Source organism: Mobula birostris, chromosome 2 (genome assembly GCF_030028105.1).
Source record: "Mobula birostris isolate sMobBir1 chromosome 2, sMobBir1.hap1, whole genome shotgun sequence".
In the NCBI taxonomy this organism is placed as follows: domain Eukaryota; kingdom Metazoa; phylum Chordata; class Chondrichthyes; order Myliobatiformes; family Myliobatidae; genus Mobula; species Mobula birostris.
In genome coordinates this window covers 111,130,257-111,151,033 of record NC_092371.1, presented here as the reverse complement: position 1 = coordinate 111,151,033, position 20,777 = coordinate 111,130,257, and the positions used below count along the sequence as shown (strand labels likewise).

General features: G+C 40.6%; 1 protein-coding gene across 2 annotated transcripts in view; it reads left to right on the top strand.

Moving 5' to 3' along the window:
- The window catches only part of snx3 (sorting nexin 3), a 24,197-nt gene extending 3,420 nt beyond the window's left edge, over positions 1–20,777 (top strand). Inside the window, exons 2-5 of one of the 2 annotated variants that reach the window (XR_011883509.1) lie at positions 12,928–13,023; positions 16,924–17,048; positions 18,869–19,054; positions 19,613–19,700. Coding sequence is in view for 1 of the 2 variants with exons in the window: in XM_072246142.1 (XP_072102243.1) it covers positions 12,928–13,023; positions 16,924–17,048; positions 19,613–19,727 (336 nt within the window). In the remaining variant the exon portion in view is untranslated. Of the gene's footprint in view, positions 1–12,927; positions 13,024–16,923; positions 17,049–18,868; positions 19,055–19,612 lie in introns of both variants that reach the window. The other variant, XM_072246142.1, reaches the window with a different exon arrangement.

Below are 20,777 nucleotides of genomic sequence, written 5' to 3'. Positions count from 1 at the left end.
ATGCTTTTAATGCAATTGCTTTGTTCAACTTTCTGTTAACTCTAAGACTTTACATTCTCTTTTATTCAAATATAGTTGGATCAATGTTTTATTGTATCTTGAGTGTAGATTTTCTGGATTTTTTCCTATTTGTACCATCTATAGTCTCTCTTGACTGTCATGATTTACTACTACTACTTTAAGCAATGTGCTATAATAAGTCTTTTAACAGTCCAATAGTATCATGCCTTTTCCAATGATGATTGGATAATGGTTACCAGGGTTTTTGCTTGCTTGTGATCTCTTGCTCCCCCGATGTTGCTTCACCTGAATGTCCCCAGTATTTTGTTTTATGCCTGTAACCAAAGAAGCAAATGAGGAACTTTGGGGGGGGGGGGAGAGGGGGAAGGAGAAGGGGAAATTTGTGGAGGGAGAGGAGAGTGGAATTAAATGCCAGAAGTTTGAAATTAAAGCAGAAAATGCTAGAAATACTCAGCTCACATCTGTGACAGAAGAAACCAAGCTATTGAACCAGTTCTCACTGAGGGTCTTTAAAACGTTAGTTCTTTCATGGAGTAACACAGCACAGAATTAGGCCCTTTAGTTCAACTGGTCCATGCTGAGCTCATCATCCTCCCTGCTAGCAATGTTCCAATGCGCACATCTTGCTACTAGTGCATCAAGCAATTTAAACTGCACAAAAGATTCGTACACAACCACATTTCCTTTTCTAGTTTCTGATGTGACCAGTAATAACGTGGAGTTTGTGATTGGTTTTGCAAATTTTTTTTAAAGGACTGGCTTATTTATACTTTATTGAAGAAATTATTCAGTGCACACATGTCACTGGAGAAAAAATTGCACAGTACAAAATTTTTGCGCACACTGGTCATTACAAAGTAGAAGGAACATTGCCTGCTGGTCCCAGTTGTCCATCTTCAGCCCATAACACTCAAAGCCATTCTCCCCTATGTACCTATCCAAATGCCTCCTAATTATTGCAGTTGTGCCTACTTTGACAACCTCCTCTGGCAATGCCCTGTCTCCTCTCATCAAGCCAATAATGAATCCAGCTCACAACCTTCCTTCTGAATCCCATGAAACCTAATCTTGCAGATCAGTCTGCCATGCAGGTCTTTGTCAAAGGCCTCAGGAAAATCCATTATCTCTGTCCTATCTGCATCTATCCCCTTGGCTACCTCTTCAAAAAAAAAAATCAACCGGATATGATCTAGCACACGAAACCATACTGATTTATTCCTGGTCAGGGTTCGACTGTCCAAGTGATGGTAGATCTTGTCCCTCAGAATTCTGTCCAGTAATTTCTCTACATCTCAACTCTGGCTTGCCTTACTGTAGTTTGCTGGCCTGTCCTTGCTAGCCGCCTTGAACAATGGAACGACATTAGCCATCTTCAAGTCTTCTGGAACTTTGAGCAACACATACACAAAATCCTGGTCAGGCAACATCTATGGAAATGAATAAGCAGTTGACATTTCAGGTCAAGACCCTTCAGGACTGGAAAGGAAGGGGAAAAATGCCAGAATAAAAAGTTGGGGGGAAGAGGAAGGAGGTTAGCTAGAAGGTGGTGGGTGAAGCCAGGTGGGTAGGAGTGGTAAAGGGCTGGAGAAGAAGGAATCTGATTGGAGAGGAGAGTGGACCATAGTAGGAAAGGGAAGGAGGAGAGGACCCGGTGGGAGGTGATGGGCAGGTGAGAAGAGGAAAAGGCCAGAGTGGGGAATAGAAGAAGAGGGGATAGTGAGGGAAGGAGAAATTGGCATTCCTACCATCAGGTTGGAAGCTATCCAGATAGAATATTAGGTGTTGCACCTCCACCCTAAGGGTGGCTTCATTATGGTAATAGAGGCGGCCACGGACCGACATGAAGGAATGGGAAATGGAATTAAAATGTTTGGCAACTGGGAAGTTCCGCTTTTGGTGGATGGAGCGGGGGTGTTCAACAAAATGGTCCCCCAATTTATGATGGATCTTACCAGTGTAGAAGAGACTTCATCAGGACTACTGGACACAATGGACAGCCTCAGCAATTTAGCAGGTGAAGCGTTGCCTCACCTGGAATAACAGTTTGGGGCCCTGAATGGAGGTGAGGGATGGAGTGAATAGGCAGGTGTAGCACTTTGGCTGCTTTCTGGGAGGGACAAAAGGACAAAGGAATCACAGACGGAAAGGTGGGGAGAATTAAAAATATGTTTGGTAGTATTCCTTTGGAGATGGCAGAAGTTGTGGAGAATGATGTTTTGGATTCAGACACTTATGGGTGGTAGGTGAGGACCTCTTATCGCTGTTCAGGCGGCATGAGGATGTTCAGGAAAAGGAGGAGATGCAGGTAAGGGCAGCATCACTGGTGGAGAAAGGGAAACTCCGTTCTTTGGAGAAAGGGGACATCTCTGTCCTGGGAAAGGAAAGCCTTTTCCTGAGAGTTGCCGCCTGACCTCAGCAAATTAGAGGTCAGTCCACCCCATTACAACAGCACCCATTTTGGCTGTGTGTTTGATAGCAAGGTTTGTATTGGTGCAGAGAGAGGGGAGGGCAGTGAATTCAGAGGGAATAAGGTTTGAGAAGCAGAAAGGAGTGCTGAAGTTGAACTGATGGACACCCCTTCCATTCCTACACTCCTTTGTCCTGCTTAACACATTGGTAGCCCGGAATATTGAGCTGCCAGTCCTGCCCTTCTCTCAGCCAGGCTTCTGTTATGGCCGCATTATCACGCAGGCAGCATACTCCCTCAGATTATCCACTTTTCCTGTTGAATTTATGTGCATGGGAATAGATGCAATTTAAAGCAGTGGTTGTATCTGTCCTTTTTACTGTAAACATGGCTTTGCCGACTGCTCAGCTTGCACTCCTGGGTTCTGTACGTACCCTTGTCTGCTCACTGACTTTGCTGTCTCAAGTTTCGTCCCTGCCAATCCAGTTTAATTCCTCCCCTCGTGGCAAAAGCAAATTGCCCTGCTAGAATATTGGTCCCCCTCTAGTTCAAATGTGTCCCATCCATCTTGTACAGGTTGTCTCTACCCTAGAAGGATCCCAGTTTTTCAAGATCTTGAATCCCTGACCCCTGTGCTAGTTCTTCATGTAAATAACCTCTGAATATTTTTAGCTTTTTTATTCAAGCAAATGAATGCTGCTACAACACGTAAATAGTCTTTCTTGTTTAAAAGACTGACTTCATTGGTAATTTTTTTTCTAATTTGAATCAGTTCGGAAAATCCCACTAAGGATGTTCGATAGCTGGTATGCTTTGTAATTACTTCACTTCCCCAAATATTTTGCCACACGTAATCCCAATACTAGACCAAAGCTATTTATCTCTGCCACAAGGCCTCAGCTGTAAGTTGAAATAAACTTTCCTGACTCTTCTGGATGCTTGTATTGGTGAAAATCTGAAAAGCATTTTGTACAAGCCATTCTCAAATGAAAAAGTGGCATGATAGGGTGGGGTCTGTACTGGCTTTTAATAGTCAAGATGCCTGACAAAATTACCATAGTAATTAAGGAAATGAAGTTATTACCAAAACTAATGCATCAACACAATTTTTGCTGTAAATGTATGAGAATGAACTGTGGCATTAATGGAATAAATTACAGTGCACAACTCCATTTTATTTCTCTACGTTTAGACAGGGTAGGCATGCAGTTAAATACTTGTGTATTAGCTTATTTCCTGTTTAGTAGAACTGCTTGAGTGACCTGTTTTCAATACTAAGTATGTGGTCTGTGTGGAGTTTGTATGGTCTTTGTAACCATGTGGGATGTGTCACAGATTACATGGATTGCAGGTTGAATGGCCACTCAATTTCCTCCGGTGTTGGTGGGTGGTACAAATGTTTGTAGGTGAATTGGAGAGGAGGGCTATGGGTTCAGTGGGCTATCAGAAAATAGGTTACAAGAGACTGATCTGATTTTCCAGACTGAACTCCCACTTAATACGAGCCGGGATTTAAAGTGAGAAGCATGAGAGTTTGAGGTAGATGCCAACTGCAAACTTAATAACCATGCCACCTACACTCATCCAAATCAATAAATGGGTAACAAACAGTGAACCCTGGTCATGAGCCTCCAGTCTAGAAAATCAGCTTCCACTCTGGCTCTTTTTTTATACTTACGGTGGCGCCATTAAAGTGGTGACTGGTGCGAGCAGTCTGATGGAATTCTTCAAATTTTCCTGTTTTAGACTGCTATGGCTGAAATCCACAGCTACAGCATGAAATGTGCACTAAGCAGCATCATTTTTTAAAAATCTATTGCTGCTCAGTCACTGAATCTTGTGTCTGTGATCACAGGTGCCGTTCTCTGAGACAGCCATGCAGGATTGAAAATTTGTTTAAGGAGAAGAGGGTTCTGACTTCCATTTCATGCACATCTGCTCTTACCCCATCTTCCTGCCACCCTACCAGGGATAGGGTTCCTCTTATCCTCACCTACCAACCTCCCCCTCCCCCTCCCCCATTTCTGTAGGGATTGCTCCCTATGCGACGGACGCAGTATATCACCCCAGCCGACTCACAGGTGAAGTGTCACCTCACCTGGAAGGACTGTTTGGGGCCCTGAATGGTGGTAAGGGAGGATATACTGCGTCCGGTGCTCCCGATGTGGCCTTTTATATATTGGCGAGACCTGACGCAGACTGGGAGACCGCTTTGCTGAACACCTACGCTCTGTCCGCCAGAGAAAGTAGGATCTCCCAGTGGTCACACATTTTAATTCCACATCCCATTCCCATTCTGACATGTCTATCCACAGCCTCCTCTACTGTAAAGATGAAGCCACAGTCAGGTTGGAGGAACAACACCTTGTATTCCGTCTGCGTAGCCTCCAACCTGATGGCATGAACATCGACTTCTCTAACTTCCTCTAATACCCCATCTCCCCCTCGTACCCCATCTGTTACTTATTTTTATACACATTCTTTCTCTCTCTCCTTTTTCTCCCTTTGCCCCTCTGAATATACCCCTTGCCCATCCTCTGGGTTTCTCCCCCCCCCCCCCCCCCCCGTCTTTCTTCCCGGACCTCCTGTCCCATGATCCTCTCGTATCCCTTTTGCCAATCACCTGTCCAGCTCTTGACTCCATCCCTCCCCCTCCTGTCTTCTCCTATCATTTTGGATCTCCCCCTCCCCCTCCCACTTTCAAATCTCTTACTAACTCTTCTTTCAGTTAGTCCTGACGAAGGGTCTCAGCCTGAAACGTCGACTGTCCTCTTCCTAGAGATGCTGCCTGGCCTGCTGCGTTCACCAGCAACTTTGATGTGTGTTGCTTGAATTTCAGCATCTGCAGAATTCCTGTTGTCTAGATGGCAGGTATTAGATTTCCCCAAACTCATAACATCTTGTATATTCTCCTGACGATTGATGATTGCTGGATATTTTTGTATATTTTTATGATTGAGACTAATTGCTCAAAGCAATTTCAACGGACTACTGCTACACCAGTTCTCAAATTCCTGTGCACCTTTTAACAGGATTTGCTGTGTAGAATAGGGTATTTTATAACTAACTAGTTTTATAACTTTTTGCATAACTGATAGGAATATCTTAATAACTAACCAGGGATTAGTTATAAAGGCTGTGAAGTCAGTAATAATTATCAAATGGTTTATGAACATCAGCTTTATCATATTCAGTATAATGGATAAACTGGAAGTGTTCTAATGCTGAATGATGCACTTTGAAATCTTTTAAAAATGGATAGACCTCTAGATTAGAACCATGAAACTGAGCAGAAGTGAAGCTATTGCATTCCTGTAATAGACTGGTATCTTCAGCTAATTTTTCCTTTGTTGAATAAATGGGGTATCAGAAGTTCAAAAAGGAAATTTTAAAGGCAAATTAATGTCAATTTACTCTCTCTGTTCGAGCATTGTACCTGTAACCAAGATCTGTTCCAAGGATTAACTTTTTATAGACTTCCGTGCCCACAGGTAGGCTTTTTTTTGGGCTTGGTTGGTCTTTATGCCAAGTAAAATAGAAGCTAATCTCTTTGTAATTTGAGAAAAGGTATTTAAAATGTAGAGTTCCATTTTAATGTAATCAGTATTTTAAAGGCTTTGTTCGGTGTATTCAAGATTCACAAAGACCCAATGGTGCTTCAAGGAGAAGGAAGGCAAGTTCAGGTAAAAAGCCAGTTGGTGAAATTGGATAACTCTAAACCAGAGTACAATTAGTGCAAATTAACAGTTTGGTGGAAAATAGGAGAGTTGCATTTCTTTGAAGAAAGCAGCTGACCAGAAAAATCCAGGAACATAGTAAGAACTCTTCAGACCAGTATTGACTTCTTCCAGATTATAGTAAAATAAATCTAAATTGTTTTTAATGCAGTTTTGATATCTAAAGCTAGAAGAAGTGTTGAAAACTTGAGGTTAAATTTGTTGACCACATTTGCTCATGGGAGCCAGTCTTAAACTTTAACTGTTTGAATGCATTGGTAATGTCATGGTTGAAGCCAGGCAAATGTTAGAAGACTGTATTTTAGGAAGTGAATTTCGTGTTTGGGTAGGTTAGTGTTTGCTGCTAATTGGTATCATTTGTTTGGGACATGACTTTTACTCAGTACTGAGCCTTTCTTAATTAAGTATTGAAGTCAAAAGAAATCTTAAATCTTTTGTCTATACTTTAGTTGGACTTCACCTTGCACTGCCATTTTTGAAGAAAATTTGTTTCTTGGACGCAATCCTCTAAAACAGCATAGTTAATTTTGTCCTGCCTGTGCAGCAAAATACTGCTGTTGGAACAAAGCAATTATGTTCAAAGGTCCAATGTAATGTCAGGGAAATGTATATAATATACATACTGATATGTTTTTGCTTTGCAAACATCCACAAAAACTGAAGTGCCCTAAAGAATGAACGACAGATAAACGTGAGAACCCAAAGTCATCTCTTCTCTCCTCCCCCCTCCCCCCCCAATGCAAGCAGCAGCGAGCAACAATCACCCCTCCCTTCACCGGCAAAACATCAACATCATCACCGAGTGCAAGCGTCAGCTAAGCTGTAGCAAAGATACAGACCTGCAGTTACCTGAAAGACTTCGTATTTCATCTGGCATTCAACAAACCACAGGTTCTCTCTCTCCCTAATAAGGGGGAGGGAGGTGTCCCCCATTTTCACAGCGAGTGGGAGACATAACAACCTGCTGGTTTACGATGTTAAGTTTGTTTAGGCGCATTTTACAAGCTCTGTGTCTGAAGATCACAAAGATCTCGGGTCTTCGGGCCAACAGTGAAAGATTTTCCGGCCTCCCCGAAGACACAAGTCTCCTGCCGTGACACCAACCCTTAGTCCGCCCGTTTCAAGAGCCCCAAGATCTTGGGCTTCCAAATAACGAGCAAGACTCTCAGGCCGAACCTTTGGCGTGCCAAACAATGGCCAGTTCTGAAACCCGGAGAATGGGTCCCATTCCTGTAAAGAACCGAAGTCAGCGTGTAGCTCCAGGTCAAGGCCTTCAAAAGAACCCTGAAAGGGGAAAAATAAAGATTTTAAAGATAAAAATAAAGCTGTTTCTGAAGATGCAAGCAAAAGAGTCGCTGCTTAGCACCACCTTAACTCCACCTCCAACAATGTTGAGCATTGTTTTCTCTAAACTGCTCCAAAAGGCCATTTTATGGAAGATTACATTGCGCTGCACATAATTTTGCAAGTGTATAGATAAAAGGGTAACTATAGAAATTGCACCTTTTACTGGATTGAGAACACTTTTCCAAAAGTTTGCACTTTTGGTTTTAGATGGAGTGTTTGCTCCAATATATCATTTAATCGCTAAAGTAGCAATAAGCTAATGAGGGCAAATGCTGTGTTGGCTTCTTGAGTGTTTGATTTTAGGAACAGCAATCCATCTTCCTCAGCTATATTTTTGATCATAAATAGTTGTAGTCCAAGCATGGATTTCTGCAGTTACCCCTGCTCTAACCCTTTCAACAAACATGAGGTATTCCCAAAAGAATTTGGGGAAATCCAAAGGAACTACTTCCACGTTGTCCCCCTTGTTCGCTAAATTCCAAAGAGTTACAGTAACAGTCGGCTAAAAAATCGGAAGCAGTGTGGGGTGGGGAAGAAGAGAATTGTCAACATTTCTGGTTGAAGGGTGCTGAGTGGAGAGGGGAGATGGCCAGCTTTAAGAAGAGTGGTGAAACAGAGGGCAGTGGGTGATTAGTAGACTGAGGTGAAAGAGGATTGAGCCAGGTTTGGCAGTGATGGTTGGAAAATGCAGATACGTGGATGATAAGTGGGGGCAGATGGGCTTGGTGTGGGGGGTGGGGTGGGAGGAGGAGGAGGTGTGGAATGATGGTAGGGTGAAGTTGATGGCAACGAGCTGGATGACGAACAGAAACATCAATGCTACCAGTATTGAAAGGTGATAATAGGCTCCAGTAGATGGAGTGTAAGTAAATGTGTTATCAAAGTTCATACGTCACCATATACTACCTTGATATAATTTTCTTGCAGGATTTTACAAGAAATGCAATAGAATTTATGGAAAAACTATACACAAGTATGACAAATAACCAATGTGTAATGGAAGACAATTTGTGCAAATTTAAATTAAAAAATATAATTCCTTTGAAAGTGAGTCTATGGGTTGGAAAAAATATACTTCCTTTGAAAGTGAGTCTATGGGTTGTGTAATCAGTTCAGCTGAGTGAAATTATCCATACTGGTTCAAGGAGCTTGATGGTTGTGGGGTAATAACTGTTCCTGAGCCTGGTGGTGTGCGATCTAGGGCTCCTGTACCTCCTGCCCAGTGGTAGAAGTGGGAAGATAGGGCTGCCTGGTGATGCTTTCTTGTGGCAGCACTCCTTACAGATGTGTTCAATAGTGTAAAGTTTTGCCTGTCATAGATTCTGCATTAGACCTTTCTGTTCCAGGGCATTGGTGGTTTCGTATCAGGCTGTGATGCAACCAGTCAAAATACTCTATTGTGCATCGATAGAAGCTTGTCGGAGTTTTAGATGACACGCTAAACCTGCATAAACTTCTAAAAGTAGAGGCACTGTTGTGCTGGCTTTGTAAAGACACTTGCATGCTGGTCCCAGGGCAGATCATCTGATAAGATAACTCCATGGAATTTAAACATGTTCCTTCAATTGGTGTGTATTGTACTCAATCATTATTTTTCTGAAGGTGTTCTTTTTTAAATTCCTGATTTTCTCTTGTCCTCCTCTGCTAAGCAGTGTGACCATATTTGCATGGGCGCGGCCACTTCTCTAAAGCCACCCTTCTACACTTCGATGTAGATCATCAGTCAGGGCTGTGGGGAGGGTTACCAGCTTTTGAGCTGGCATGCTGTTAGTTAAAGATGCTGGGGCAGAGGAGTTCAGATGTCATCTGGTCTGGGTGCAAGGTTGGATTGTTCTGGTGCTGAACAGATTTGAAGAGCTTGAGAGCGGCTTTGAGCTGGGTGGAGAGATCTGGGCCTGGAGTGGGTCACTGGGCGGCATGGTCTATGCCTGGAGTCCTTCGCAGTAGCCGGGTCAACCTGGTGTTTAGACGTCAGCCAAGGTTAGAGGCGAGTTGATTTCACTCATTCTGCCCATGATGCTGAGGCTTTGTAGACTGCCTCGGCTGAACCGAGCGAGGCTTTGGACCTACTCTTGGGTGCTCCTGGGTTCAGATCTGAGGACTCAGTTTGGTTCGGAATGTTGTTGTTCACTTCGTTTGTATAATTTGTGTTTTTTCTCCCCCTTTTCTCTTGTGCATCAGGTGTTGGTCTTCTATTTTTATTTTTTTGTAAAGTAGGTTCTTTTGAATTTCTTGCTTTGCGGCTACTTGTAAGCAAACATATCTCAGGTTGTAGAATTTGTACATTCTTTGCTAATAAATGTACTTTGAATCTTTGTGTAGTGACTTTTTTTTCAAATGAGAAAATCTGCAGATGCTGAAAACCGAGCAACATACACAAAATGCCAGAAGAGCTCCGCAGGCCAGGCAGCATCTACAGAAAAGTACTGTTGATGTTTCTGTCCGAAACCCTTTGGCAGGACTAGAGAAGAAAGCTGAGGAGTGGATCTAAAAGGTGGGGGGAGGGGAGAGAAACACCAGGTGATAGGTGACAAGATAGTTGGGGTGGGGGGGGGGTGGAGAGTTGATTGGTGAAAGAGACAGAAGGCCATGGAAGAAAGAAAAGGAGGGTGAGCCCAGAGGAAGGTGATGGGCAGGCAAGGAGATAAGGTGAAGGAGGGAAATGGTGGTGGTGGAGGGGATGGAATGGGGAGCATTTCTGGAAGTTTGAGAAATTGATGTTCATACCATCAGGTTGGAGGCTACCCAGACAAAATATAACATGTTTTCCCAATGACCTAAATGTGGCCTCATCACAACAGAGGAGGAGGCCATGGATGGACATATCAGAATGGGAAGTGGAATTAAAACAGGTGGTCACTGGGAGATCCTGCATCATCCCACCCTGCTATCTCTTTCTCTGAATTCCTCTGTCTCCGCTGCATCTTCTCTCAGGATGAGGCTTTTCATTCTAGAATGAAGAAGATGTCCTCCTTTTTCAAAGAAAGAGGCTTCCCTTCCTCCACCATCAATGCTGCCCTCAACCCCGTATCTTCCATTTCCATTTCATGCACATCTGCTCTTACTCTATCCTCCCGGCACCCTGCCAGGGATAGGGTTCCTCTTGTGCTCGCCTACCACCCCACCAGCCTCCACATCCAGCACATAATTCTTAGAAACGGGATTCCACCACCAAGCACATCTTCTCCTCTTCCTTCTCCCCCCCCCCCCCCCCACTTTCCACTTTCCTCAGGGATCGCTCCATACACAACCTCCTTGTCCATTCATCCCTCCCCACTGATTTCCCTCCTGACACTTATCCTTGCAAATGGCACAAGTGCTACACTTGCCCCTACACCACCTTCACTGCCATTCAGGGCCCCAAACAGTCCTTCTAGGTGAGCCAACACTTCACCTGTGAGTCTCTTCGGGTCATTTACTGTGTTCGGTGCTCTCGGTGTGTCCTCCTGTGAGAACTGACGTAGATTGGGAGACTGCTTCGTCAAGCATCTCTGCTCTGTCCACCAGAAAAAGTGGGATCTCCCAGTGGCCGTCCATTTCAATTCCACTTCCCATTCCAATATGTCTATCAATGGTCTCCTCCACTGTCATGATGAGGCCACAATTAGCTTGGAGGATCAACCCCTTGTATTCCGTTTCGGTAGCCTCCAACCTGATGGGATGAGCATCGATTTCTTAAACCTCCGGTAATGCCTCCCATCCCCTTTTTCCCTCCCTCACCTTGCCTGCCCACCACCTCCCTCTGGTGTTCCTCTTCTTCTCTCCCCACCCTTTCTTCCATGGTCTTCTGTCTCTTTCAACAATCAACTTCCCAGCTCTTTACTTCATCTCTTTCCCCCTCCCCCCACCGAGTTTCATCTATCACCTGGTGTTTCTCTCTCCCCTGTCTCCACCTTTTAAATCTACTCGGCTTTTTCTCTCCCGTACTGCGGGAAGTTTCAGCCCAAAATATCAACTCTACTTTTTTCCATAGATGCTGCCAGGCCTGCCGAGTTCCTTCAGCATTTTGCGTGTGTTGGCAGTGACTCTTTTGTCAGTTTACTCAGTCTTGAGGCACTTGATATTCTAGTGTATCCAGCAAATTTTGTTTTCAGCGAAGATGAACACTATGAAAGTGAGAAAGGAATCTTTCCTCATGACACTTCAACTGACTGAGAGGCCCACATTTGTTCCTATAAGTTTGCCCAGCTGAAAGAGCAACTTTTTTAGATGGTTTGATACTGCTTACTGAAGAAATTTAGTTGATATCACCTATCAGAAGGCAATAATTTGGCATTGAGGCAAGTCTGTTTCCATTCCATTTTTGTGAGTTCTGAGATCGGGGTAGGATCCATATTATAGATTTGAGCAGGGTTTGCTTTTTGCAACAGATGGCATGTTCCTCCACTTGCCCTTGGTGTCTGTGTTTCCATTGCTTGGATTTGAGGCTCTTGGTGCCAACCTGAATTCTGCTGCTCCACTTTGATCACTTGTAGGCCAAGTATTTCTAGGAGGCACTGGACATTTTTTGAGAAAATCCTTTGATAATCCGTCAACAGCTCACAATTCTGTGGTTAACTATCTCAAAACGCCAGAAGCAGAAGAAATGTTTTGACAATGGAAACTTTTTTAAACTTTTTGACTTTGTTACTTATTCATTGAACTCTCATTAAGGACTTTCCAAAGGCTGATTTATACTTCTGTGTCAAATCTAAGACGTAGCCGCGAACCCTACACAGAGCCTACGTGCATCCCTACGCTGTAGCCTGATGTGCACCTCTCCCAAAATATAACTACGCATTGCGGCAACGCAGACCACAACAACTGTGATTGGTCCGCTTGGTAGCATCGCATTTCCTCCTACGCTGCAGTAGCTTCCCTGAAGGGCAGGGAAGGACTCTGGCTGCAATGTTTTCCATAAAGCTTTACAGACCTCGAATTATGATGGATACATTTTGCTTTTACGAAAAAAGACGCTCGCTTCAAACTTGTTTACCCCGAGAAAGACTACCATGACCATGAAGCCTTGCACGGGCAGGTGTGTGTGCATGCATGACTTGCGTAAATTGCAGAGCGACACAGACACACCAACGCACAACTATAAGTGTTCACAATGGCGTTGTCCACTTGCGTAGGCTACGGCGCAAGCTTGACGCACAAGTATAAATCAGCCTTTAGTGTCCTTTTGATCTTGCTGTACTGTTTTATCTGGTTTGTAACCTTGTGTATAAAAGGGAACCAGCTTCCCTTTGGATTCTGATTTATTGAGTCCAACAGTCTTCATGTACTTTTTTGCTTGAAATGTGAAACTCACTTTCAAAGTTTTAAAGTTATGAATAAATCTTGGAGATGATCATTGCACTTGCAACAGTCAATTTAAACTTCCTTGACAAGGCTTTGTCATTCCACTGAGTATCTTGAATCATTATTTTTCAGACTAATCTACCAATATTCAAATTGAAGGAATCTTCTGTGAGAAGAAGATACAGTGATTTTGAATGGCTGAGAAATGAGCTTGAAAGGGAAAGCAAGGTAAAGCCTAATTTTTAAAATTTTCTCTAAAGAGGGAAACTATTTAAATAAGTTGCCTCTTTTGTGGAGGTGAAAAGATGTACATGGATATCTTAAATAGAATTGGTACTGACTAAATTGTAATGCAAAAAGTTAATGGAATTTTATTGGATGTACATTTCAGTTTGTTTCAAAACTATATCAAACTGTCTAGAGCAGGGATGGCGGAGCTTTTTGAGAGTGACCAAATTTGCGAAAATCTTTTTTTAAATTGCATGCCTTGGTAATTTTGAGCAGAGATTATCCTTGGTGAATTAACAATAATTATGGACTTTTTTAATAAAAAAAAGTCTAAGCCCTGTTGCTTCCGTATATTGTTTTTCTATTAATAAAAATATCATGGAGACTGAAATAAGTGAAGCATTCTTGAAAGCTTGTTCAAATATTACAGATTAATCTTTAAAAGACAATTGAAGAACAGCATTTCTAAACAGTATAATTGTACTTCATGACATAAGAAATGTGAACATGAAATTTAAGCTTTGTGTATTCATAGAAGGTCAAGGAAAGGAAAATAGCATACTTTGATCTCAGTGAAACTTGTTGCACTAACAATGATAAACATTTTGTTTCCGGTTTGCATTTGGTTTTGGGAGCTATGCAGGTAGCTCTAATCAGTAAGTATACTGCTGTAGTTAGACTTGACCAAGTTCATCACTGAAAGCAATGACTCACATAAATATATTGTTGAAAATGCTGTTAATATTGCAAGATTTTTCAAAACAGAAGTTTCAGGAATAGAATTTGAAAGTCTGGAGTTTTATGCTTTTATCCTGTTTTATTCTTTTTTAAAATCTTTTCATCCTGTTTAAATACTTTCTTCAGCTTTAAGTTGAAGTTTTTTTGCCTCCAAATTGAGCTGCTTTGTAAATCATTCAATTGCATTTCAAAATTATCCAAATCAATCTACTGCAATACTTCCAAATTCAGTTTGTCTGATGTTACTGTCTGCATACTCAATAAATTTTGTTTCTTCAAATGCCTTAAACTTAGACATTCAGAGCCTTCCAATGTAATTTGAACAACATTGGTTTAATTACTATACAGGTTTCTTTAAGATTCACTGTCTTTTCAGGAATTTGATATCTCATTTTTTTTTACATTTGAGAAATATTTTAAAGTGCCATTTTTGGCATCGCATTGAAATCTAGTTTGATTTCAAAGGTTTTTAATCGAAAGTAACATGAAGCATTTTGCTGGGTCCCTATAATTTGGTGCTCAAGTCATTTAAATGTGAGGAGAAATCTGCAAAACAAAAAAATCAACAGATCCGCACAAGCATATTATTCTCAACATGAAATTTTTCCATTCATCAAAATCGGACCGATTTCATCCAAGCACTCAAGTCATTTAAAGACAGAACCTCTACTAAACCAATAAATATGGTTAGACGTGTAGTTCTGTGTACACTGAATTCCCCTCGCTCATTTAATACTGAAATTGCCTTTTTTCCCCAAAGCATGCCCAGAGATAAAATTTTCATCACTTTAAGTTCTTTAAGGCCAGCTTTTGCATATGAAGCCTCCTTGCGTACTACAATCAGTGGATGTCCATTGTATTTTGCAAACAGATTGTAAAATCTGCCTTTTTACCAATCATGCTGAGCTTATCAATTGTTACAGAAACTATATTTTTGAAAGGTTAACTTGTTGATCAGAGACTTTTACTACTGCCTTATATAGTTTAACCCCCTGTAGTTTGTTCAAATAATACTACCACATTAATTAGTTCTTCGCCAATTTCATCACTCCTACAAAATCAAAATGGCTACCCTAGCTGACAGTGTCACATCATTGGTCTCATCAAATGTATGGAAAGTTCTTTATATAAACTAATCTCTTGTTGTTCTGCTAGGTTTGTTCCCATTAATGTTTTGCAGTATTTCTGCTTAATGAGTTGAATATTTTCTTTTTCTGGAAAACCATCCAAAGGAAAGGAGCACACTAGATATGATTCTTTATCATATTCCCCATCACTGAGCAATAATCTTTGAAGTCTCAACTAGTGATAACTAGATTGGAATTACCTGAAATAAATGTCATCAAAATATTACACTTTTTTTTGTTGCTGATCTCAAGAAATGTTTTTTTTTGTTTTGATCTTTTTATTCAAAGACATTTTATGAACACTTTCATAATGCTGCTTTATGGAGGAAGTCCTGTACACCACAGTTTTGGAATGCAAGATGCATAATGCTTTAACACCCTTCTCAATCCTGTCAAATCTTCCACTGCTCTTGAAAGTCTCTGCTGCTTCTATCATTTGAATATTTCCCTTACTTTGGTGTTTCTGACATTCTGAACAAGCTGCAAAGCATAAACACAATTTAAAAGTATCTCACAGATAAACTTAAATATCATGGTTTTACTAATGTTTATTGCAAAAAAAGATTCATGGAGACGCTAAACCACGTAGTTTTTACTGCTATTATCACTGAATATCCAGTATTCGCTCACAAATGACAGAAATGTAAGCAGTGCAAAGCCGATGTTAACTGGCCCAACTGTTTATGATCCAAATACTGATGTGTACACCAGGTCTGAAAGGATTTCAAAATGTATCGTCACAAAGTGGCATGTTCTCTCAGCTGTCCAGCTGCTGCCAAGCCAGTGTGAGATGTTTCTGTAAAAACATTTCACTGCTCTCAGATTGTAAAAAGAATCATTTGCTGCTTCATTTGGCTGTTAAGATGATCATTGTCTTTTTGGTCCAGGTGGGGTTTAAATAATCAAGAAGCTTTGCTGCATTCCAACAAAATTTTTATACTTGCCAATTTGGGCACTTTTTTTTGGCCAATTTGGTTACCACCCATGGTAAAGGATCAAATTTTATTTGGCCATCTGGCATTTCCTCAAATATTTAAAGTGATCTTTTGAATCCCTTTTTAAAAGTAATTTGCTACTTAGTGAATATCAGGCATGTGAACTTAATACACTGTGGATTTAAAAGTGCTGGAAATGGGTCCTGCATAAATGCAGAACAAGTTGAAGAGGGTTCGTTTTCAGGATCTTGGCTAAGAAAAAAATGTTCTTTGTAGATTCTTTCAATCTCTAGAATGAACTGACTGCATCAGTAGGTGAACTTCTGTTGAAATCTAGGAAGTATAATGGATATGCAAGTTTTCAGCAGATGGCTGGGAAAAGTAGGAATGGAAAATGTTTTGGTACAGTATGGAGAATCAAAGTTTATTGCCCCAACAGACTATGACTCCTTGTGTAATTTTAAAAAATAAACTTGAGCATATCAATTGAAAAGTGTAATTGCTTACCTACTTATTGTGAATGGACTTGATTACAGAAGTAAGGGTGCAAACTGGACTTAATTTTATTTCACTGTTTGATTGTTCCATTTGCCTCTCTTTAGTTGACATAAGCAAGAATCTTTTTAGGTGACCAAATTAACCCTACTACACTAGTACTATATTTGTTTTCATATTGTCAGTCTTATTCCAGTCCAGGGAATGGTATCTCAGAGTCCTCTGTGCGGATAGTTTAGATTTGCCACAGCTGGCCAAAAACAGATATCACGACACCCCCCTGCATTATACCCAATGCTCCTCCAAATGCAATTTTATTTGTTTATTAAGTTTATAAACATACTGAAATGATGAATCAAGAAGTATTAATTAATTCCATCAAGGATTACCAGCAGTGCATAACAGGGAGTCACTTGACATGCATCTTATCTTAAGTTAAGCAACTTGTAGTGATTTAACATTTATCAAATAGATTCAAAATGTACTGTACACTTCAAAGTAAGAGTTGAGCTGCTTTTCTTTTGGATTACTAGTGCTTGGTATGTTGCATGACAATATTTAATTCCTATTTTCTCACTGAAAACTTCACACATTTTGTCCCTTAGGTTGTGGTGCCCCCACTGCCTGGCAAAGCACTATTTCGTCAGCTACCTTTTAGAGGGGATGATGGCATATTTGATGACAATTTTATAGAAGAAAGAAGACAAGGACTTGAACAATTTATTAACAAGTAAAGTTTTTTTTAATACTGTAGTGAATGCCAAAAGAATTGAGTTGGGTGAATAAAATAGAAGTCAGTTTCACAAATTAGTGAAATATAAGTGTATGGTGTTTTAATTGAGCAGAATAATTTTTTAATGATTACCTCTGATTCCATTGAGGCTGAGGGCATCTAGATGGTATAATGGTCTAGCCAAGTTTCAATTGCTTTTCATTAAGTTGGTTTTCTGAAACAATAGTTCTATGCTTATTTTCCTCTTGCCCCACCCCACAAAAATGTAATTATTTTTCATCCAAGGTTGTTTTCATTTGAAGGGGAAACTTTTAAGCCAACAGTTATAATGTGACTGGTGAATCTTGCTGTATGTAGACTAAGTGGCCACTTTGTTAGGTACCTCCCTGTATGTAGTAAAATGGCCACTTTACTATGTTCATGGTCTTTTGCTGCTATAGCATGTCCGTTTTAAGATTCAGCATGTTTGTTCAGAAATCCTCTTCTGCACACCACTGTTGTAATGCATGGTTACTTGAGTTACTACTGCTTTCCCGTCAGCTTGAACCAATCTGGCTATTCTCTCTCTGATCTCTTATAAACAAGGTGTTTTCTCCCCTTTAGAACTGCTGCTGACTAAATATTTTGCACCATTTTCTGTAAACTCTAAGAGACTGTTCTGCGTGAAAATCCCAGGAGATCAGCAGTTTGAGATATTCAAACCGTCCCTTGTGGCACCAACAGTCAAAGTCACTTAGATCATCTTTCTTCCCCATTCTGATGTTTGATCTGAAAAACTGAACCTCTCGACCACGTCTGTATGCTTTTATCCATTGAGTTGCTGCCACATGTTTGGCTAATAGATATTTGCATCAGTGAGCAGGTTGTACCCAACAAAATGGCCTCTGTGGGTTACTAAGGCAGAGTATTACTTAATTACAGTGCGTGGTTGGCCCTTCCAGCCCTTTGAGTTGTGCTGCTCGGCAACACAATTTAATCCTCGCCTCATCGCAGGACAATTTACAAAGACCAATTAACTTACCAACCTGTAAGTCTTTGAAATGCGGGTAAAAACCAGAGCACCCAGAGGAAATTCACTCAGTCACGGGGGGAATGTACAAGCTCCGTACAGACACCGGCAGAATAAAGAAAGACAAATTATAGCCAAGAAGCATTGGTTCTTGAGCTTGCATTTAAATGTCATTGATTTCAAATTTAGTAATGTTAAGTTCAAACATGGCTCTTCAAAGTGTATTATATGTCTACACTACAGGCAAGATGCTAGCTAGTCAAAATAGGACTTTTCCCAGTCTTCTAAAAACTAGTACGTTCCCCTTAATGTATAGTTTTTGGCAGCTAATGTCTGAATAATAATAGTGGGATGAGTGGATACATTAGAGAATATTGTATTGTCTCCTAACCTTGGTTAGCCTCTAGTTCTGTAAACAAAATCCTATTGAATCTAAATTCATTATTTGCCTGCTTTTGATTTGACAAGTTAATTAGTGGTCTGAATTTCTTGAAGATGATGAACTCTTAAATCGGTTTAAAAATCATAAGGTATTAAGGGGAAGTGGCTCCAAATTGCCTTAATGCAGCTTTTCTTGAACCTAGTAAGAACATTGTATGTAAAATAAGTGCACATTATCTTTTTAGAGTTGCGCTTGCTTATGACTTCTGTATTAACTTTCATTAAAAAATTTTCCAAGTTTGCTGCATTTGAACGGAACAAATCTCATCAGCTGACCCTTGAACTATTTAGCTAATGGGAACAGCTCTATCTGTCTTGTACACAATCTCAGATTTCAGATGTGATTTTAATTTCCACTTGTCTGTAGAATCAGACCTGGTCGAACTTGGCAGCTGATAGCTTGTGATTCTACCATGCCATTCAAGGATATCGATACCTTGGTCAGCTGTGACCTTGTTGAAAGGAGGAAACGGGCTTGAATGATGTATTTACCTTAAATCTGTCATCAAAATTACCATCAGCGCAATTCCTATTTAATTGTGCCCCATTGTAGGTGAGCCTTAGAATTTGATCTGTAGTTGGCTATGTCCGTTAGCTTTCTTGAACGAGAATATTGTATTTGTCATTCTCCAGTTTTCTGGTAATTGGAGGATTGGAGCATCATAGCAAGCCCGTAGATGATCTCCACTAGTTCTGAGTTTGGATGTTTTTCATATACCCGTGATTTGTTATCTGTAAGCATGGCCAGCTTTTCTAGTCTTGCCGCTACTCATCACTTCTCTATTAAATCTTCCTCCCTGGAGGAAACAGTAATCTAACTATCAACTTCTAGATTTGTTTAGGAAATAAGACTGCAGTCTGCTGAAGGAAGTTGGGGGGTCAAGTGGGGGGAGGGGGAGGAATTTGTTTTGGGTTAGTCCTGGTGCAGGTTTCTACCCAAAATCACTTTTCACAGTTCCTCCCCCACCCCCTCTTCCCCAAGTAGTTCATGACATGCTGAGTTCTTACAGCAGATTTGTTGCTCTAGATTAGATTCATCTTGGGTTTTTACTACTTTTGAAGTTTATTTGCTGAAAAATGCAATGTATCATGAATGTATTTTACTTTTCAGAGTGGCTGGACATCCCTTGGCACAAAATGAGCGCTGCCTTCATATGTTCCTACAAGAGGAAATCATAGACAAAAACTACACACCAGCAAAAGTGAAACATGCACAAACAGTGTGAAAGGACTAAAACACAGATCTGTCAAAGAAATCCTTCCATACCAATTGAGATTGCTGGTTTTTGTTAATCCTCAGTACATCTTTCTGCTTACTGATGTTTCTGAAAACAGAACTTCATCTCAGGTGCAGATCATGAGCAAGAAAGATCTGCATTCGGGATTAGAGCTGGCTACTATAATTTGGCTTTGTATAACACTTTATTGCTTTATTCATACTGAAGCCTTAAATTGAGTAAAGTATGCTGATGTAATTGTTTGTGCCCAAATGTTACATTTGACAGGATTGTCAGGTAAACCTGTGGCATAAGTGCAGCATTTCTAACAATTTTAGCTGATGCTTCATCAGTTATGAAAGAATATTTTTATAATGCATGTGCTTTGTAATTTAAAATTTCTAGCTGAAGTCTGTCCATATTTGGCAAGTTTTGTTCTTTTGAGTGCATGGTAAATGAATGGAGAGATTCAGTCTTCCTGGAAGCAACCTATAGCCAAAATGAACTTTTTGAATTTCAGTAATGTTACCTCAAACTGTTGCCAAGTTCAACTATTACCATGTAGCTCCCTTTCCCTCAGCTATAACCTTTATCCATACACTGTATTTGTAACTTTTTGGCTCTCTTAGTAAGAGTGGAGACTATTTCAGATGCTTCCTTTTCAAGTTTTTGTATTAACTCTTATAGCCAAGTCTCTACTTTTGAATTTATCAAACACTAAGACCAAGCCTCCTGCAAAGTTGAAATGTTTTCAAATAAAAAAATACAAATGTTGAATCGTATTTAACTTGTGCACATGTTATTATGCTTTGTAATCTCTTTTCCCTTTTGGTTTGTTAGGAACAATTGAGATGTGCTTTGCGGCTTCATATTTTGATGTGCATCAGTGTTACTGGAAGAGCAGCAGAGTTCAAGTTCCAGACAATCCAATACCTTCTGGTGTAATTGATTTACCAGTCACCAGTTACCTGAAATATTGCTGTGTTCTGGTTGGCTGCTTTGTCTTGATTAACTGCACTTGAGACTGTAATGGGACATTAAACATGTATTGATAACTTA